This window comes from Haliotis cracherodii, unplaced genomic scaffold, assembly GCF_022045235.1.
Source record: "Haliotis cracherodii isolate W230 unplaced genomic scaffold, xgHalCrac1.p SCAF_11, whole genome shotgun sequence".
Classification (NCBI taxonomy): domain Eukaryota; kingdom Metazoa; phylum Mollusca; class Gastropoda; order Lepetellida; family Haliotidae; genus Haliotis; species Haliotis cracherodii.
Window position 1 is genome coordinate 33,212,273 of NW_027266266.1, and position 23,280 is coordinate 33,235,552.

At 38.1% G+C, this 23,280-nt stretch overlaps 1 protein-coding gene across 1 annotated transcript in view; it reads right to left on the minus strand.

The window, feature by feature from the left end:
• Positions 1-23,280, minus strand: part of LOC139456417 (tetratricopeptide repeat protein 28-like) — a 283,334-nt gene that overhangs the window by 242,902 nt on the left and 17,152 nt on the right. The window contains exons 2-3 of the mRNA XM_071238117.1: positions 21,971-22,249; positions 4,554-4,701 (exon numbers count right to left, since the gene is read on the minus strand). Coding sequence (XP_071094218.1) covers positions 4,554-4,701; positions 21,971-22,249 — 427 coding nt within the window. The remainder of the gene's footprint in view (positions 1-4,553; positions 4,702-21,970; positions 22,250-23,280) is intronic.

Consider the following 23,280-nt stretch of genomic DNA (forward strand, 5'->3'; position numbering starts at 1 on the left):
ACTGATCCAGGATCTGCGGTGACGCTGTCATCTGATCCTGGTGTTTGTCAGAACAAAATGCCTGGAACGAGCATCATTTATCAGCATACAGTCCCCCTGTAGATGGACGGTGGGCTGAAGCAATAGCCTTGGTCGCTCTAGCCGAAGAGCCCTTGGCTTTCTGCAGTTGTGTCAGGCGTGCAGACGATATCAATGGCAGGGGTCGAGTGGCCTGGATTTCTGAAGAACCGTGGGAGGGAGAACTGGAGTCGGAAAAGCGTACGCGCGTAATCCTTCTCAGGTACGACGGAAGGCTTCAACTGCCACAGCGGTCGTATCCGGCACTGGTGGAAGGAAAGACGACAGCTGGCAACATTCAGATATGAGGCAAACAGATCTAGGGTTGGGGTGTCGATCAATTGACATAGTCTGGTCAGAGGCGCCGGAGAGCGTGAGGCGTGAGCTTGAGGCGCCTGGAACGCCGGAGATGTTGATTCTCGGGGGCGCCGGTCGAGTTTGTAGCGCCGGGAGAGGGGCGAGTACCCTCGGACCTCAAACACCACACTACCGTGACGTCATCAGTGGACACGATCAACAGGGCGTGACAGAGAATGCACTGTCAGCAAGTGACGTCCTGGATAAGCCTTTATCTCGAGGCTGTTGCTGTGTCAATGGTGCTTATCTCCAGATCACAGGTGGTCACAATGTGGTCACAATGTGGGCTGGTGTGGGCCACTAGCCACTGACATGAGGTCGTCTACAAAACTGCAAAATGGAGAAGTCAGCAACAGGGGTCTGCGATTGCGTACCGTCGGTACGATTCGGAAAAAGGTGTGATCGCCTGCGAACCAACCTCAAGTAGACGAAGTAAACCAGCTTCACAATCGACCGCCGGGGCATTGACGTAACCGGGTAGTAGGAAGTCGAGGCACTATGACCATTGCACGAAGTAATGAGATCGTTTTCATCCCTGAAGCAGCGTATAAGTACTCCTGTTCTTATATCGAGGTGATGATGGAGGACTACAACACGATACGAGGCAGGTATGCAACAGGGGTCAGTGGGACGGCCGAGGGACTGTAAGTATCAAATCGACACTGTGTCCGGTAGTCAAGGCGGAAGATAGAAAGGTGTCGTAGTCTAAAAGATCAAACCGGACGAAGGAAGACGATCTTTTCCATCCCTTAAACGCCTATAGGCGCTATCGTTCTTATAGCAAAGGGTTGATGAAACAAGGTTCCTCGTGTTGGTAGAGGAGGTCAATTGTTTCCAATATCCGTGCATGGATGGACTGCGACAGGCGCCTGGTTGAGTGGTTGCACCAAGCGTACATGTAAACATGGAAACCAATCTGTAGAAATACATGGCACCCCTTGCCATGGTAAGTTGACCTAATTCCGGTCGGAGTTGTTGACAGTCCGAGTACTTGACACGTGACATGTAAATCACTCTGAGCAGTAGCCGAGAAAGCCGCATTGGAGTCGGAACTGAGGTGCAAACTCCACACACAGACAATCCTCAATGAACTGTGTGAGAGACAAACAAGTGGTGTACCCGAGTTTTGCGATAAAACACGGAACCCCATGGGCATCGTGGAAAACCCGGGGAGCGCCGAGGAAGAGTCTCTTTCAGGAACGCTGGCGCTAGGGTAGGGTAGAACAGCGTTGGTGTCGGCGATGTCGACGAAGTCAACTCTTTATAAGTGGATGTCGTCGTCGAATCTGATACAGACGCTGTTCACATGACGCTCTGTTTCGATGGAAACCCGCTGGTCATCTCTCCGGAATCATAGCGCTTTAAACGACGGGATTAAGGATAACATCTCAGTGGGCAAGTTGAATCAGACCAACTGTCTATTGGTTGAAAAGATTCCACCCAGGAAGTAGAACGATAGTCACGATCACGAAGACCGACGGGAGAGTAGTGACAGGAACGGAGACAGTTATTTCACCAAGCTTCTCCGTGTGACGAGCTATGAAACGGCAGCAAGAGAAGAAGAGGGCAGTGGCGCCGGGGAGGCGATTGCCGATGGTGCCCCTTAAGCCGAAGCAGAAGATCGGATGAGATACTCGGCTCGTTGATCTGAGCTTGATAAAGCTTGTTGATCTGGGCGCCGGAGGTCATCTTGGGCGCCGGATACATCATAGGCGCCAGAACTATGGAGGCGCCGGGAGCGCCGTAACTCTAGAGGAGCCGGTGTAGTCAGAGGTGTCAGAGACATTAGAGGCGTCGAAGATCTTGTGATCAGAGACCTCAGAGGCACCGGACACATCAGAGGCGCCGGGAGCGCCAGAGACATCAGAGGTGCCGGAGACAACAGAGGCGCCGGGAGCGCCGAAGACATCAGAGGATGCGGAGGCTCCAGAGACATGAGAGGCGCCCCGAGACATCAGAGGCGCCGGAGACATCAGAGGTGCCGGAGGCGCCGGGAGTGCCGAGACATAAGAGGCGCCGGGAGCGCCGGAGACATCAGAGGTGGTGTTGGGAGCACTGCGAAGCTCCGCTGAGCGCTGCTGCCGTCAACGTAGAAGGGGGTCGACAAGCACGTTGAGCGAGGTGTGTCCTGGATACTTGCGTGAGCTGAAGGACCACAGCGACGAATGACTGCAACATCGGCACTACCTTGTGAAAGTACAGGGTGTCGTACAATCACGGCAGAAAGGGGCGGCCCCGTCCAGATTTGTTCCCGCGGCAACAAGTGCAGCGAGGCAGAAAATCTGGAATTTAAGCAAAACATAACTATGTGGCAAAACCACAAAGTGCGGGAAGCATAATGTGATTCAGAAACTTTGTATTTCAATGAAGTTTATGAGATCAAACAATGATGCTTAAAGGTAGCGAAAAAAGCATAGCTTTAAGCAAACACATACCCATGTGGCCAAATCACATAGTATGGGAAGCATAAAGTAACTCAAAAACATTATATTTTATTGCAGTTTATGAGATCAAACAATTACGCTAAAAGGTAGCGAAAGGCATAGCCTTAAGCAAACACGTAACCATGTGGCAAAACCACAGAGTACGGGAGACATAATGTAACTCAAAAACTTCGTATTATATTGAAGTTTATGAGAGGAAACAATTACGCTGAAAGGTAGGGAAAAGGCAAGGCTTTAAGCACACCAAAACAACATACATAAATGTAATGTATAACCCAAGCCAAAGAGAGAATTCAAAACGCAGAACACGAAATTACGTGGCCACGTGGTGAATGGCCAAAATGGCATGAAAGAAAACAAAATGGCGGGAACAACATTGCGCCCCTAAATTACAATTTATGAATGGGAAGACCCTAAGGTCACGGCCCATAACAGGTAACAATGTAGCAGCATATAATGAATGTAGAAACACGCAAAATATAAAAAACAAACAATAAGCTTTAATTTCCACAAGGGATACAAAGTACGTCTGTCCGTGGAGGTGACAAAGCAGTTATGTGTTTTGGTGTGACGTCATGACTTCCGGGTCACGTGCCAACTGTGAGAGGGCGCTGCCTCCTGAGCTGGTTGGGACAACTTTCTTCAGCCGCTGGATCTCACACAGTTCGTCTCTCTGTCAAAGACAGCAGTAAATACATTACGGAGTAATGCAGGATAAGTTAAAAAATTGACTGAATAAGACAATGTGCCTGAACCAGTTGACAATTAATGACATTTTGATATCCATTGATTCCATGTTTTGTTTCAAATGAGTTTCTTTCAGTTTGAAGAAATCATGAACTTTGATTTATTGTGAAACATTGACATGATCTTTATTTAGTTTAAAATTTAGTTCCTAAATTTGGGGCGGCTGTTATACAGTGATAGCTGTTTATGTGTTTGGAGATATTTTACCTGGGCTTCAATTAATTAATGCTATTCATTGTTTTAGTATTAACCAAGTCTATATCCAATTTTTCTGAAATTCCACTTTTGTTAGATCCAAGGTGTCAGCCACCACTTGGAGCACATGTGTTGATCCTGATCCAAGTGAACCAGATTTTTTAGCCTTGTGAATTGACTTTGTGTACCAGACCCGACTTGTTTCAACTGTTATTAAACGTACCCATGAACCACGCAACATATAATGTATGGTTTTCAAGATCTGTTCCGGAAAAGAGCACTACCACCATTTTCAGTCTAAGTCAAAGTTAAAACTCCCAATCTATCAAAAGGCACCTTGGATGGACGGAGGATGGAAAGACGGACGGACGGCACCCATTCCTATATCCCCCTTCCACTTCGTGACGGGGGATAAATATAGCTTACTCTACACTTTGTGTTCCTTCAAATTCTTGTAGATTATTTAGAAATATCAAGCATGTCCAATACTGAGCAATGTCACTTAGTGGATTGTTTGGATTATTTAGCCATCATTTACAGTATGTCCTTTGAAATTTTCGGATGCCTCTCCCTATTATGGATAAACTATTGAACACTACTCATCTCATGTATTGATTCCAACTCTGGCTCCCTCGAAGAAATCTTTAATTCAGACCATCTTCTATGGGGCTGCTTAAAATAGCTATGTAAAATAGGGACTCCAAAAGACATTGATAATGTCAAGGTGAGTAAAATATATCAAGGCATCCATACCTTTAAGGGGACAAGTTATTGCTGCCTGTGACAATTCAGCAAGTAGAACAATATTGCTTGGTTCTTGTGCCAGTCCTGCAGCAAATGATGCCAGAGCCTCCCCATACTGCCCCAGGTACTTCAATGCCACTCCTTCACGAAGGTATGCCTGAAACAGTAACAAGTTTTAATATATTCTTCAGTTTGAAAGACTGAGTTTTCCAAAGTTGACAAAAGTGATATTTTCATTGCAGTGAACATAACACTTGATATTCCACTGCTGTGAATATAGCACTTTTACAAAAATATTGTCATACAAAAGTTACCTCCCCTCACATTGTCTCCCTTCATCGTAAGTGTCTGGACCGTACACAAACTGTTGACTTCCTTTTTACGTTGGTTCAACATGGCAAGGCAGAATACAGACAGATGGTCATTTATGGAGTTAATATCGCTTCATGCCGTTTGTTATTCTCTTGAAAATGTTTCATTTTAAACTGTAAATTTCTCATTTAACTCATCAATCGAGACTGTTCGTTTCGCAAAGCACCATTTTGGTTATTTAACCAGTTATGCCACTTGTGAAAATATCTTAGTTCAAGGTATTCTAAACAAAAAAACTTTTTTTGCACCATTGTCTGTGTCTTCCAAATTTAAATGTTATTCATGATGACACTTCTCATGGTCTATATTACACAAACAAACCTTCAACTTTCTATGCAATGTAGTCCCGTCACTACAACATATGACCTAGAACAAATTGCAAAAGAATTTATTGAAGCTGTATTGAAAAGAGAAATGATTGTATATGAACATATCAAAAGTATAGGATAATCTAATTGGTGGAAATATCCTAATTATTACGTGATAAAGGACAGCCAGAACATTGAAATATTTGTGAAAAGGGTGATAACTCCCCTAAGCATATTTTGACGCGATCGTTTCCAGTTGACGTCGTTTTGCAGTCTGCATTTGGCAAATAATCAGTCAAATACCAGTTTTCTTGGTAAGAAAAAACATTGTATAGATATATTTTGAGTTCAATAAATAGAATCATTTAAATTATCAAATCGATAACCTGAATCCTAGGAAAATAATGATCATAGCAAAATGTACATGAACTCACACTGATGTTGATGAAGCATGGTAATGTAAACATTGCTATGCATGTATGCACATTTTGTTGAGTGAAATATCATATTATATGCATTTTGTATGCTTCTTTTTCGAAAATATCAACCAATGAGGGCTACCTGAACAATTTGGTGCGATTATTTTAACATTATTTGTCACACGTCTGTCTAGAGAAAAATATCATGGAAACATTTTTCTACCAAAATGAAAGTTTATTAATTTGTGCACAACATGTTATAAGGTGTGTCTTTTCCTGATGTGTTTTATGAGGCAAAGGTATTTCTCATTGATTACATTTTATAACTGCTTCTCTTAATAGCATTTCATATGTAATATTTTTATATTTATGTTATTTCAGATGTAAATCAGAATGTCGTAGCATGGATTGTTTCTTGGTGTTGGTAATAGTTCTCAGTCTCCCAGTGTCCATCTGTCCTGTTGATGCTGTTTAACAATCTAACTCATTTTCCTTGAATATCATAACCTGCAGTACGTTTGATCTCCATTTAATTTTCACTTTCATCATTTTGAAACTATTTATAAGTTCATACTTATATCCATTAAAAACTTGGCACAAACACATGTATGTTGATATAGTTGAAGTAAGTTATAAATGTCAACAAATGTGTACACATTTTAATATTAAACAAAGAATGAATATTTGTGGTTTCACTGTAGAAAACCTTATGTATTTATGCCAATATTTAAATATCAAAATTAATATGACCCAAAACATGAAAATTATTTTCTAACTATCTGATTTTTCTCTTCAGATGAGGGGGCACGGGTGGCCCAGTCGTCTAAGGCGCCGCGATTCGCTGTGCAGAGTTGCGTCCCTTAGGCACGCCAGAAACCTATGATTGTGGGTTCGAATACCTGTTCGCCCTGATTACGTTTCTAGGTTTGTCAGCACCATACCCGTGCTCATGGGTTTCAACGAAGTGGTAAACTTCTGAGACCTGCATCACTTCGGGCTTTCCTCCCACATTAAGCTGACACGCCATGATATGACTGGAATATTGTTAAAAGCGGCGTTAAACCAAACTCACTCACTCACTCACTTCAGATGTGACACCATGGATTGCAGCTGTCACTGTGTGATATGCAAAGAAACATTAATTGATGGATGACCAGTTGTGGTTTTACGTGAAAAGGGCAGCACTTCGATAAACACAGCAAGTGATATGCAGCAGAAGTCTCAAAAATAACTCAACAAAATGTCTGTTTAATAACTGAAATGTTTTTAACACCTCAAATTTACACCATATTTAAATTAACCCATGATTTCAGAAACAATTTCTAAAATCACTACTTACCCCGATTTGTCCTCATTTCACAATTTTTTTGTCCTTATTTGACTATGATAACAATGGAAACCTGACTTTATAAATTAACATACATTGTGCCCTGATTTGACACTGTCAGAGGCAGCCACAGGCAAATGTCCGAATCATTGATTCAAACATCCATCCAGAAATCTGTACACCCATGCTGTAAAGTGTGTAAGGCTATTCCAATCTAAAAATCTTGTAGGTTCCAGTAACCAAACTGTATCAGAAAAAGTCACTAGGGATACAGATTGTTTTGTATCTTTCTTTTTCATTTCAGATTTTTGTGATGTCCTGACATTCACTGTTTGTTCAGGCAATTTGCTTTCATCACACTGCAGAAATTTTTGTCCATATTTCCAAGAAGCAGAGGATAATTTCTGAACTGATGTTCCTCTGGTGATAATATCTGCAGCATTTAGTTCTGATGGAACATGCTTCCATTGAGAGGTATCAGTATGCTCTTGAATGAAAGCAACACAGTTGGCTACAAATGACTTGAAATAACAGCTGTGATTTTTGACCCAACATAGCAAATTAAGACTATCAGTCCACAGTACTGAAGAGGAGAGACAAAGCTGAAGCTGAAGTTTATGATCAGACTATTTAAGACTACCTTGCGAAGCATTATATTCGGATTGTAACTCTTGCAGTCAGTGGTTCTTACCACATTTTCCTGTGGTACGACCAGATAGAAGTACAACCAAAGTCAGGGTTGTTTTTGATGCTTCAGTGAAATCTCAGGGTATTTCAATGAATGATATCAAACACCAGGGTCCAAAACTTCAACTTCAAGGTGATTTGTTTGAGATACTTCTTCGATTCCGCAAATACAAAATAGTGTGAGTGGGTTGGTGTTTGGGTGGGTGTGTTTGGAAGGGTGAGTGTGAGTGGGTGGAAGGGTGGGTGGGTATTGGTGAGTGAGTGAGTGGGTGAGTGAGTGAGTGAGTGAGTGAGTGAGTGAGTGAGTGAGTGAGTGAGTGAGTGAGTGAGTGAGTGAGTGAGTGAGTGAGTGAGTGAGTGAGTGAGTGAGTTTTTGTTGTTGTTTTGTTGTTGTTTTGTTTGTTGTTTTAAGCCGCACTCAGCAATATTCAAGCTATGTGACGGTGGTCTGTAAATAATCAAGTCTGGACCAGACAATCCAGTGATTGACAACATGAGCATCAATCCCAATTGCGTGGATCCAACCAAGTCAGTGAGCCTGACCACCCGATCCCGTTAGTCACCTTTTACGACAAGTATAGCCGCCTTTTACGGCAAGCATGGGTTGCTGAAGACCTATTCTGCGCTGGGTCTTCACGAGTGAGTGAGTGAGTGAGTGGGCTTCACACTATGTACCCATGTGAATCGAACCCGTCTCTTTGGCATCACAAGTGAATGCTTCAACCACTAGGCTACCCCAACACCGATGGATCTTGGGACCTGAATGTCCAGGGAGTCAATCAACCGGAACAAGTCAAGCGTCCGTGACAAGAGGGACGTCAACTTGGCAGCCTATGACAAAGGGTCAACAAAGAGATGTTGGGTCGGGATGAACTGAAGCCTTCAGAAGAGATAGGCCAGATAGATACGTCATCAGAAAAAATGATTAAATGTGAAATCAATATCCACAAAAGGTCCATTCTCTGTAAAAAATAACGGATAAGTATTCCTTAGATAAGCGAACTTCAGTAGTTTCTTAGAAAATAATGTGCTTCTGTTTTGCTTCATTCCAGACATCCTTCAGATTATGAGGACCAAACACCTTTGGCTGCACGACGATTCCATTCACTCTATGTGATGTTCCTCCTCCACTTAGTGTCTCTTCAAGTCAATCGATGTTATCAAATGCCAATGTTACTTGGACATTTGGCTGTATGCATCCTGGTAGTAGAACACTTTCTTCACTTCTTGACAATTTATGAAGACCAAGTGCTGTGTCAATCTCTTCAATTTGAGAATATGAAACGCCATGTCCAAATCAGTTTAGGATGTGAATTAGTTCCACACTCCCATTGAGTGATTTCACAGCATATGAAAGGATTTGTTTTTGGGGTTTCACCTTGGCACATGTTATGCCATAAATAATATCCTGCCCTATAGATTCTGTTAGTCTGTGAACATGGTTTGATACTATTACTGATGTGTCAGTTTCTCCAGTTAAAAGTATTTTCAAGAATGTGTTTAATGATGCAGGAATGTAGGCAGATGCATACTTCAATTCTGTTGGTACTGGTGGCCAAGACATTGTAACATCTTGCCCCTTGACATAATTTCTGAGCACAATAGATACATTCATCATCATTTTATCTATGTGAGAAGTGTTTTGCTTGGAATCTAGGAGCTTCTCCTTCTGATTTTCTTTAACATGCTCGGTCAATGATAAGTTGTCAGGATAAACCAAAAGTTTTCCTTTGTCATCTGGTATCACATGGATACTTTCTCCAAACTCACTTTTAGGTTTTCTGTGTATGTGCTTTTTGGTTGAAGTTTTCACTTCATCTTGGCCTACACCAGATTCTAACAACCAATCAACCAGTCTTTTGGTTAAATCCAACAGTCTTACCACTTGAGGTGTGTCAAAAAAAACATCCCTGATGAATTGGAACAATTTTTCATGACAATGTTTTTCAATTTGAGTATAACATGAAACAGAGTGTGTGGCAGTTGCAGCAGCACCAGAGTGGGCTTGTGGCATCTTTCCAGGCTTAGTATAGAGTCTATAGCAAGATCGATGGAAATGTCCTTCTGCAGCGACTAAGTCTCTGAAGACAATTGCAATCATTCTGGTATCACTTTTATCTTGCGCAGGCTGTCTGACAGTTTGGTCTGAGCGCAGATCAACACATTGTACCAAGAATTCTCTTGAGTTACTTTTGCTGATATATTTACTACTCTTCATACAGAAGATGCATACAGGTTGACAAACCCTTGTCGATGCTGATGTCATTGAGGATGTTCTCCTTTGAAATTGCTTCCTATTAGTCTGACCTGTTGTGTCCTTGGCTTCTGTATGCTTGTCAATTGCATCGAGGTCTCTCTTCAGTGTAAAATTATTCCTACAGTTTCTGTGGTAGAGAATTTGTGGTACTTCATTATCAGCAACTGTTGCAGCAATCCTGAGAATACTTGAATGGTTCCGGATCTCTGCTGCTTTCAAAAGACGTACCCATGATTCCCAGTCCTTCGATGAATTTAATTCAGGATCTTTGTCATCACTATCAAATATGCATGCCAATCATCTCAACTTGGCTGGCCACAAGGTTTTTTTATCATGAATGTCAAGACATCTGATGTTGATGTTTGTGCTGTCATCCTCCATGATTGCACTGAAATTTCAATAGCCAGTTCTATTCAAGAGTGCTTAACAAATAGTAGCAAGAATTTATTCCAAAATTTCCATTAAAAAAATTGAAAAAAATCAAAATATTAACTGCTCCCTTAGGAAAAAAAAAGGTAGATGAGAGTTATGTTCCTTGAAAAGCAGACGCAACTGCTTGAGTTTCTTTTTAAAAACATTTATTAATTTCACTTGGAAAATGTGTATTTGATCATTTAAACCCTTCTACATATTAAGGAGGGCTAAATATTAGAATATGATTTCCTTTAAACAAATATGTTCAATGCAAATACTCACATAATGCTCTTGGATCACTTCCCTGTTCTTGATTTCATTAGGCAGCCATTGAAAGGGACCAGTCATTGTCTCAAAATTCAACTTTAGAAGAAAACATTTTTATTTCTTTTTTGCAGAATAAATGTGCACTCTTCCTTTCATATTTCTAACTCAACATATTTGTCAAAGAGTAATATTTAGCAATATATTGGGGTTAAAACCAAGTTCATATATGATACTAGATGGCATTCATCTTGGATTAGTGGCAACCTGATTACATAATAAAAATATAGCTTAACCAACACCTGAATACTTAAAGGACATTACTATTAGCAATGGGAGTTGTTTTCCTGTCAAAATATAACGATACATTTCAAGAAGTAAAACTGCATACAAATTTTGAATGCATTTAGCGCAAAATCACATGTAATTAAAAATGAATCAAAAATGGTTCTGCACAACACCAGCAAAGACAATAAATTCCATCTTTTCAGACTTTTAAAAGACTTGTCTACTTCTTGGCTTCAATCATAAACCCACTTTGTTTGAGAAAGTACCATTGGTGTGGTATTTTTAGTCTATTTTCTAGCGAGAGGTAAGATTTTAGTCAGGGGTCAAATATTGTTACCTTTTGACCTCTGGTGACCTATATAATTACTGTGTTGAACATATATTACATACCAGTGTATAGAGCATCTAGCTTCCAACATTTTGAGGGGTCATACTTCACTATATGACTTTTGCTTGTAAAGTGATTCCACTTTTTAGTTTCCCCTACCCCAAAATATGGCCTCTTGGATTCGACTCAGGAGTCCCCCTTTATGTGGTGATTACTACCACTAAGCTGTGAGTCAAAGTTTTTTTCCATCTATGGATATATGACTTTCAAAAAATCATAGTGAGATTTTGCCCCCCAGGTGGTACTGCTTTAAGAAATTAGGGGGTCTGGCTCATTGACTAAAAGTTGTGCTCATTGCAGACACTATGCATCAAGTAAAATAACATGGCTCAAGATAATCTACGGGACCAGTCTTGACAAGTACCTCTTAGATAAGCATGTAAACTTCATTCATGCCGTAGTTTCTGAGAAAACTCAAAACCATTTCACGCAGTATGCACAAAGTAAAATAACATGTATGAAGGGCTGTAACTCTAAAAAAATAAAAAGAATTGACGGGACCAATTTATGAATTCAGTCTTGACAAGTATTTCTTACATAAGGCGACATTTTTTTTATTTCTTGGTTTACGGATGCGCCGCTCTTTCAAAGTCCTAATGTTAAAAAAAAATAAAAATGAAAATTACCCTTTTTTTATTACCGCCAATCTTTTCGACAAAAAGTTCAAACAAAAAAAGATTTCTTTTCCTCGTCGAGCGTAAAGCAAAGGTATTTCTTGCTGGGATCCTTCTCTAATACCATCAAAGCTTGTCAACGCAAAGCGCAGTGGTGACCAGTTTAACTATTTCAACACTGTTGGCCGTTCAAAGCCACAAGTCACACCGCACGGTTGACCGTCCAAGCCACGTCAAAATAGTTTATAATTATATTAACCTACTTGTCATATCATTCATTTATTAAATCTATCACATTTCACAATATCTGAAATACGTATTCCATTTTATTTTATCATTTTTTTATCTATAGATCAAAAATGTATTCACTTGACACTATTTCCCGCAATGTTATTGAAAATAAAATTCTCGGACACACTTCGACAACGGGTCCTCATCGAACATGTCAAATAGCAAAATAAAGATGTTTCACGCGCTGAAACGTCTTTATTTACAAAGTAATAAAATCATCAAAAATATATCTATAAAAGTTGCCAAACTGACATCTTAGTTATTATTTCCAACTTTTCATGCGATCGCATATCGTAAGTCAAATGACATCTCGATTTCTCGGCTCGGACACGATGTCTTAATGCCAAAATATATGCATAAGAAATCTTTGTCACAGCTCGTAACCTAGCTCTATACATCCATAAAGTTCCATATTTTTAATATAGATCGCGATTTCATGCTAAAATGTTCAGAATAACATGACTTAACCCAAACCTTTCGCCAAATTCTGAAAATTATCGTTGTTGTAATTTGATTAGCTGCCTTAGGTCACATGCTTAAATTTGACCAATCACGAACCTTGTAGCAGATTTTGTCGGTGAAACAATATAAGTTTTTTTAATGTATACTGACATGGCAGGACGTATGTGTTATTCATACGAAGCTTTGAAAACCGAGGTATTTCCTCATGTTAGTGAGCGGACAGCCACTATCATCGGGAAATGGGTGATGACAGGTATTATTTGTAATTCTTTTTAAAATAATGTTCCAACAACGTAAACAAATGAAAATTAAAAAGAAATAGGTAAGTGGATTTTATGAATTCTTATATTTGCCGAAGAAAATGTTAGATTTGCTCTTAATTTGGACGTTATGAATGTTTTAGCTTACATTATTATTTATTTAAAACGAACTTTATTTAGTTGTTCATGAATTATTTAAATAATTAAATACACATAACTTTCATATTTATAAACAATAGGATTAATTAGACCTTTCAAATAGTGTATGGCAAAACATGTAGTAGCAAAGATGTTAATTTCAGCAGATAATTCCTTGATAAATGTTGGTTTCATCTATCACACAACAGTCTCTGGGAACTTGGTGTCACAGCAGTAATCTTCTGGTTGGCTGGTGTTGAAAGAGTTAAGCGTTGCCCATGCTGCCAAAATAGCAGCGTCTTTCATGCATTTCCACCCATGACATGAATATTGTTATGTTCCCATCCTTACACAAGCTGAGTGCCAGGGATATAATAAAATGTTCTTGAAAAATTGAGTTATTTTACTTTTATTACGCCAGGATATTTTTTTTCATACCTACGTAACTTTTTAGGAAAAAATTCAGGTAAAAAAAATGTGAGAGGCTTTTTTTCTTTCTTTTTTTTTAATTGGCCTGCCTCACTTTTGAAATGAGTTTGAAATCCGTAAACCAAGAAATAAAAAAAGTGTCGCCTAAGCATGCAAACTTTCATTCATATAACTTCAAGAGTTTCTGAGAAAACTTGTCCCCATTTCACGCAGAAGTTGGAAAGCACAGAACAAGGGCCATAACTCTATAAAACAATAATTGAAGGGACCAATTTTCGAACTCATTTGAGATCATGACCAGTAAAATCAGTGTGAAAAATTTAATTTCTCTGACTCTGGGCTAAGAAGTGTGAAAACAATTCAGCAGGCTAAAGGTTAAGGAGCAAACAAATTGACAGAAGGACGGAAGGACGTACTCCTATATCCCCCACCCCACCGCGTGGTTATGATAACGACATGTACAAATCTGAGCAGAAATGAAAAAGACCTGTCAGAACATACATAGACAACTATTGTGCAGGCCTAATGTAGCTGTTCAAACCATAGCACTGCAAAATGACAATCACCAACTGAAAAGATTAATTTTGAGGAACATGGCAATCAGTTTACTAATTCATCTTAATCTCATAATTTCATAGTCTTGTCTTAGCCAGGAACAGAATTACTTGTTTTCACTGTACTTACTTTGAACTTTGTTTCTGGTAAAGAAACACCACCACACCACTACAGAACCACAAAAGAAACTGACTACCAGTCTTTAGAAAGTGTCATTATGTTCTGACACCATAAGCTGTAACCAAATAGCTCTGTATTATAATGCATATAAAAGTGCTCTTGGTCCGTGAATTTTGACCCTGAATTCAAGTCATACCTCCAAAATATAACCTTTGACATTTTAGTTAATACAGATGATAAAATAATTCATTTCATTATCCTTCTGTTAACAATATGTCCCTCAGATAACAAAATACTTTCAAAGGAAAAATGAGTTAGAATGTGTTAGTTATAGCCTGTGAACAGAGAGTGCTACACAAGTGTAAATGACAGGTACACCCTAAAATCATCCATTTTGCCATCAAGTCGATGCATATGTTGTCTACACTCATTACAGCAGTAGCACATTAAAATAAAACAAGGGTCATGAGTGACATCATCCGGAATACTGCTGACTACTCATAACCTAGTTGACCTTCTACAAAATATTCCTGCCATATAAGTTGATTATCAAGATGCTGCTGAAAATGCAAATCAGATTAGCTCAAAGAACAATTATTAACACATAGACTCAAAGTTTTGACACAAATGTAGGTAAATTTGACTGAAGCACCAGTAACATATCAATGAATTACAATCAGGGAAGTTGTCCATCATAATCTGACCTCAGGTCATCACCATGGAGCAGCCAATCACAGATCTGAAATTCGATTTCACACAAATGTTTGGTACAAGTTATGTCAAATAGGTTTCTCCCCCACAGGTGTGTTAGAATAAACCCTCACTGCATCAGCGTTCAGATTACACTGATATCAAGCCAGGAAGATCATACATTTTCAGCTAAGAATCAATCAATCAAATGTTAAAATGAATCAATTCAAACTGCACTTAACAACTTGGTGTCAGCAACCAACATGGTAATCTACCGACTGACCTGCCTGCTTGTAAATAGGCTATTCTGTGGTGCTGGTGCTGTTGTAGTTATGTCCTGCAGATTATTCACATAATCACAAAGTATCTCATGAGAAGACAATCTCTGTTTCAGTATTATCATTATTTTTTTATAGTTATATCTATATACATCAAAAGGAAGTGTATTATTTTTAGGCCACATGACTATGATATTTCTCAATCCCACCCAACCCAATCACCAATATTTGGGTTTGATTGTTTTGCATTCCATAAGAGCATTGGTAAAACCAGTGCCACTGATAATGTTGCACACCTGAATATGTAGTCAAAAGACTGACACTAAAAAAACTGTGCTGTCACCATTGTTATTCATCTATATATTTTCTTCATACATACTGAGCACTAATAACTAACACATGAATCAATTGATTGTAAAAAGACATGATGTCCTCATAAGGAGAAACATTCATGCAAAAGTTCAGCTTCCTTGGAGAAGAAATTTTCAGAGTCACTATGGCTTTGAGAGAATTTAAGAGCACGGTCAAAGGAATATCAAAATATTGCTTAAAAAAGAATATATGTGTTGAGCCCCATGACGAACTACAAATTTTAGTGAGTCAGTGAGTATGGTTTTACGCCGCTTTTAGCAATATCCCAGCAATATCACGGCGGGGGACACCAGAAATGGGCTTCACACAATGTACCCATTTCGAGAATCGAACCCGGGTCTTCGGCGTGACAAGCGAAACTACAAATTTCAAACTTTAAACTTCTAGTGTGGTGTATGTGCAAAGGTCACACATTGCAGCTGTGGCTGACTATTGAAGGTCAGATTTGAACATCTTGATAAAACCAGGGTGTTGTCATTGGTGGGGACAAGCATGTGAAGTTTTAGTTTCATTGGTCCAGTGATCTCTGAGGAGAAAATGTTTGCCACACAGACAAACAGGCCACAACAAAAGTTCAGTTGACTTTCAGTCGGTGTCCACAATAGCATAAAATGTAACTAAAGACAGTAACTAAACAAACAATGCTGCTGGTATTGATATCCACATATTTTCTGCAAAGATAGAGAGGGCTAATTTCACTCCACCTCTGGCTCATGGTATAAAACGTAACTCAGGACGCATAAAACTACTTATCATACTCAATGTCAGAATGACGAGATCTGACTTGTTCATGTGTTCTTGATGAAATACTATGTATTCCACCTGGAAGGGAAATAGATTTCTGAGCAGAAGAATAAATCGCTAAAACCCCACCATAAAGAAAACAGGCTGCATATGGATTACTGAGCAGGAGTTTAATGCCTCATATTCCACTTCCAAGCAAAAAGCTAAAAGTTATTATCATGATATAACATTTATACTAAGTTTTCCTATAATAATTAGATCCACATCAAGTGATTTTATGAGCTATCATGGTGTAATTTTAATACATCAATTCATAATATTTATAGTTAAGCAAGTAAAATGCATATATAAAATATCAGTAGTTTCAGTTATAGCTTTTTAGATAGATGCTAGCCTAAGGTAACAAGAACGCATCTCCTAGACATACTATTCAATAAGACAATAGTTATGTCTACATAGTTTAATTGATTTAAAGCTTTTAGATAAATACTAGCCTAAGGTATCAAGATCCCATCTCCCAGACATAATATCCAATAAGACAAAAGATATGTCTACATAGTCTTATAGATTGCCTTGAACTATTTTTTTTAAGTCATCACCTATATTAGAATAACATTCAGTAACAAGAAAGAAGTGAGCAAAGCTCACATACCCCCGTTATCCCCGCTGGTCAACAACAAATAGTAAATAGTTTGTTAATTAATAAAATATTACATATTTCTAACTGATTTTAACTTTAATGTTTTAAAAACTAAGATTGAGTTCCAGTGACAAATCTCCCATGTTACCAGTTTTCACTACGATGAAGTAGATCACCATGAACATCTTTGAATAAAAATTTGATTGAGTAGTTACATAAGTTGATTAACAAAAGGACCAAAAATTGTTGATATAAAAACACATAAAAAATGGAACAATATCATATAAGAAAATCAATAAATTAATAATTTCCATCTAGCCTTAACAGACATGGTAAAGAATTTATAAATTCGAACTAACACAAAACACAGATACTTACGATGATCTACATGTGTGGAAACAATTTTGGAAAATATATCAGCTATACAGAACCAGTCATCAAAATTTCAAAATTCCATCATGTTTCCATGAAAACAGCAGAAGAGAAAACTTTCAGAATCTTATAAAAGATAAAAAACAATCATAGTGGTTAATGTAGCAAGTTTGCTGAAGCTAGGATACATAATATTGTAAACATGGATCGTACAAAAACTCTACCCAAAATTAATGTTTCACCATCATTCCATGGAAACAGCAAAAATAAAAAAATTCATAATCTTCAAACTAGCAAAAGGCACAAGTTCTCATTGTGGTAAATGGGTGTAGCACGTTTGGTGAAGCTAGGATGCATGGTTAAAAAGATATGGGCCGTACAAAACACCCACCCTAAAAGTTTTAGTTAATAATGTTTCCATGGAAACGGCAAAAATTAAAAAATTCACAATCTTCAAACTAGCACGGGTCTATTAAGGTGTTTATGTGTGTAGAAAGTTTGGTGAAGCTAGGGTGTATAGTTAAAAAGATAAAGGCCGTACAAAACACCCACCCTAAAAGTTTAAGTTTCTTAATGTTTCCATAGAAACGGCAAAAATTAAAAAGTTCAGAATCTTCAAACTAGCAACACAGTGACACCATAATCTCTTTCAAAGCATCCAGTAAATATGTCAACAAGATTAGTGCCAGTCCAACAGGATTAACAGGATTAAGTATTCCCCTCTGTCTAGCCATTCATTAACCATAAGGCACACCCCAATCATATTCCTTTTTATTGTTCTAAGTTTTGTTAAATACATACAGAAGCAAAATGTTAAGCAGAAGGGGTTTGTCGCTCTAAACAAGCTGATCTCTCTCCCACAGCCCAGAGGGTTGTACCAACTCTCTGTGGCATCCTCAGCTATAGTTAAGATATTGTTCATTGTTAATTGTTATAGTAAATAAAATTGTGATTAGTCTCCTGTGACTCCGGCTCTTTGCTGACTAATTCCCCCAAGAAAACCAGCACGCCATTTGGAACCATATTAATTTCCTCAGTTTAATCTAACAGCTGTTTTCTATCAATTTTGAATGTGTTCTTTAACAATGGAAGATTAAATCTTTTCAGTAAGATAAATTTGTTGTGGCAGTATCACTCGGGGTAGCAGTATTACTCGGGTTACTCCCTCTTGATCGTGGTATAAAACCTAATGCGAGATGTAGCCCTTGTGATACTGCTAAAATATATAACATATCCTCAGTGATACTGTTACAACTTACAATGCACAAATGGATGAGCAATGAGCCAAAATGACAAATTTAATAATGTTATCATAGCAGACATATAAAGAAATTATAAGACTTTTGAAGCACACTTTAGAGACATAATGCAAAGTTTCAGCTTCATGGGGATTAAGGAGTCTAAAAACACAGTACAATTAGATGAACTGAAAATGAAAAGATTAAAGGCCACAGCAGTATAAAAAATCAAAGTAGGGTGAAAAATGTATTATGTATCTTATTCACATACCATCAGTAGAAATACTGTATGTAATAATGTTTCATAATGATATATTAAAAAATGGTTGCCTTTTATGCTTGTTTTGTTTTGTTTGTTTGTTTGTTTGTTTGTTTGTTTGTTTGTTTGTTTGTTTGTTTGTTTGTTTGTTTGTTTGTTTAACGCCACACTCGGCAATATTCCAGCTGTATGACGGTGTTATGTAAACAATCAAGTCTGGACCAGACAATGAAGTGATTGACATCATGAGCATAGACTTTTATGCAAAAATGTAACCTTGCAGACAAACAAACTTGTACCAGTTATGTAAATATCTCCCCCCATCACTACAGAAGGTAGAATATAAATAATGTACAAACAGGAATACAATCAACAGACTTTGACAATATCTGCCCACAATCTTCTTTACTCATACATGTCACAATATTTTGGCAATATAGCTAAACAAGTATTTGTCACAAAGTGACGAAATGTCCCCCGCCTGTATATACACCATAGTACCAAATATGAAGACAATCCAGCGATTAGTTCTTGAGATATCGCAGCAACACCGTTTTCCAACTCCAAAAGCAGATTTGCCTGCTGTGACCTTGAAAATGAGGTCAAGGTCACCAAAACCAACTGGTATCTGCAGAGTCTGTATATACACCATAGTTCCAAATATGAAGACAATCCAGTGTTTAGTTCTTGAGATATCGCGGCAACAAACAGCTGGGACGTACGGACGGACGTACGGACGGACGTACGGACGAACGGACATACATACGGACGGTCGTGAATACTATATCCCCCGCTTCGCGCTTTCGCGTGGCGGGGGACAATAAACAGTTAACTGGAAATCCAAAGTGCAGCACAGAGATACATTGTATTTCTTTTTGCATACTGAGAACAACACAAAAGGCCAAAAATATATGCAATGGAAATGCTTTCACTCACAGACTTGTTGCTGGCTAAGATTCTACTGCAAAAGCTTTATGTTGTATAGAAGTGGATCAGTTTTCCCTGAATCCCTCTGAAACTGATGATCCTGATGGAATTGATGTTTCACTTAAAAATCAATGGTAATTTGCAGTACATGATGGAGATAAATGTCATATTCTGACATTTGTTTTCTCACAAAAAAACCATTAAAACTGCAAATCTGATAGGTACGATTTTCTCAAGAATAATACAAACCTTTTTTCTTTTAGGTCGATATCGATAGGACCATTTCATCATTCTACCCGGTTTCCAAATGGATAGAACATTTTTGTCACCACTTACAATTATAGAACAGTCAAGCAGACAGTCTTCCAACCTTCCAATACTTAATAGGTTTCAATAGTCTTTTTCCAGGGGACATATTCCATCTGTTTTCATTGTACATCTATAACACAAACTGATGCAAATATGAAACAACAATGAAACCCTGAAAGTAGTGCAAGATGGGAGGAGAACCACACAATGGACTGGCCAAATATGATGGGGTCTGCCCATTTCCATATAAGAGAGAGGTCAGGTGCAGAAAGTCCCTTTTCTTTATGAGAAAGTTTCAGGATAACAATGTCAAAGCCAGGGGGTCCGCTTTCACTCAACAACCTTTGTTACCATCAACTTAAGAATGACCACAGCTATTTCTTTTCCACTTGAAATCTTAGCTTAGCACAATGCATTGTAAACAGACTTGGATTAAAGATCAAAATCTTCAATTGTGAAGTTGGTGAAATATGTTGGCATTGTTCTTGACTGGGCTCCATGTTATAGCAAAAGCATGCAGCTGACAGAGCATTCACATTGTGGAAGCACTTGCCACATATGTAAATTAAGTTAGGGTTATTTAAGGGACTTCTTCTAAGACCTTTTAATTTTAAATTGGTTTACCTCATTTTTTTCCCCAAACATATGGCAAACGGTTTGTGTCACTTAATTACTTATGTTATATGTTGGACATTTAAATAACAAAATAAAATTAACAAGCTTGACAATGTGTCACACCTGTGTGTGTGCTCTTTTCTAAACAATTTGATGTTATATTTTTCAAGGTGTAATTTAGATGGTTTCACGAGCAACGTTTGTCTTGACATTTGATATGAAAAAGAAAGTCTTGTCAAACTGACCTGTTTATATCTGTCTTGAACTTCATCATTTAGAAGAATGTATGTTACTTTTGGCATTTAAATTTTTCCTCTATACAAAACAGCATGAAGTAAAAATAGTAAAATATCTTAGTTCCATCAACATCATCAGAGAGAGAGAGAGAGAGAGAGAGAGAGAGAGTTTGTTCCATCAACATCATCAGAGAGAGAGAGAGAGAGAGAGAGAGAGAGAGAGACTGTTTTATAGTGCCAGCCTACTCAGATGCAATGGGTGGGTGGCCAAATACATCAGTTGAAATAAAGGACAGAAGTACACAATAATAGTAGCAGTACAGTGGGTACATGAGAAATGACGCAATACAAATGCTTTGAACACCTCGCTGTCTTGTTGCTTAATGCCAATATTTATTATGTACACAGCTGAACAAGCAGATTAAAATCAGAATGTTGTACAAATTGCAGCACAATCTGGCACTCTGTATTGTCAACATTGAATGATTGACCTTTTGCATACTTGGTGTTCTTTTTTTCTTTCTTTTTTTTCATAATTATTAATAAAAAGAAGTACCTGTTACACAAATGGGCTTCCACCCAGGGTAGCAGAAAACCCACGACATACAGCACAACTTATCAGTACATCTTAGATTTTGTGATTTTCTCACTTACATTCACTCTAGTAATACAAATATACTGCATATGTCAAGTAAAACATAAAAATTTATAAAACTCCTAAATGGCAAAAGGCACCAGTTCAGTATGTGTCTGGTAAACATGCAAAGTTTTGTAAGAAATTATTTCACGGTTTTTGAGTTACGCTCTGGAAACGAACAACACCCTTTTAGAACCTAAGTCCTACTTGTTGCCATGGAAACGTAAAAAATAAAAACTTATAAAATTCCTAAATAGCAAACGGCACCAGTTCAGCATGCGTCTGATAGACATGCAAAGTTTCGTAAAGAAATATTTAACGGTTTCTGAGTTATGCTCCGGAAACTACGTTGGTGCTGGGGGAAAAAAATATTAGGAATGTAAACACTTTCCGGCTAATCAAAGGCAGGAGAAGTTTAACATGCAAGTCATACACTATTTCCCAACAGAGGAAGGAAGTCATGCTCTACCATTAGCTCAATAAGCTCACATTCCTGTAAACAATAGATTTTCTTACCTTAGACCACTTTGAATTCAGACTTCTGGCCTTTTGTGCATCTTCAAGACTTCGTTGATACTGGTTAACTTTGAGAAATGCAGCGGACCGATTGGTGTATAGGATGTGATTGTTAGAGTCCAGTTGGATTGCTTCTGAATATAGCTGAATTGCACGGTGGTAGTCCCCATTGTTGACAGCTTCATTACTTTCCCTTATTTTTTGCAAAAAAAGAGCCTGATTGTTTGGGCTGTCTCGACCAACAGTATCCATTTCTCCGCCAAGTGCACCAACAACGGTCTGCAATATACAATTAGAAATGAAGTAGGCATCAATGAAAGTTTGATGCCTGTAACAGAAGGAAGCTTATTTTATCCCCAACATTGATTTCAAATGCCCCATTACCACATAGCCATGAGGGGATGTAGGGGTGACATGAAAATCGGGCCTTTTTCCTGTAAATTTGTAATTAAAAAGAATTAAAGAAAAAGAAATATATTTGAAGAAGCTCAACGTCAATACACGTTGAATATGCACAATTTGTCAAGGCAACTGAATCAGTCTATTTAGGATATAACTTAGTATTCAGTCTGTATCAGTTAAATACATGTTGAGAGTTGCATCCCTTTCTTAGTCGCACTCTAAAGAACAACAGAATACAGATATTATGATATTTTTAGTTTACAATGTATTTATGTGATCATGAACAGGGTCTTCTTAACATACCCAAACGCATTTGACAAGTTCCGTAAGTATGTGTAGACAAACTTGTATATTCAACCCATTACAAACACCCTATTTCGAACATGTCCTGACAACATTTTTTAGTGTTCCAAAAGACAAACCTTATTTGTAGAAAAGAAATATATGCACATACACTGAAAGTTTGAGAAGTGGTTGGCATAAAACCTGTTGTTTTCACTAAATTGAGCAGCTGCAGCAGCCATTTTGAATTCTTCAAAATGAAAAGTTTACTTCATTGTAGCTTGGGACTTGTAAAAGATGCAAAGCGAAAATATTGATATGTATCTCAGCAGAAAAAGAAATTTTAAGTTTCAAAGCAAACAGAGACCCATAACATACACACATATTGAAAAAGAAATCATAAGCATAGCACTTTGTTATATTGTACCAGTTAGTTTTTATGTATATTATACATGTTATAGTTTGATATCATCCAATCAGAAATCACAGCATGAATGAATCCCATGGTTTTATTTGAATTATGAAAACAATATCGATCGTACTTACATACAATGGTCAAATATCAAAATCTTATACTCATTGTGAGTATGGCAGTTATTGTATATGTATTCATTCTGATATAAATG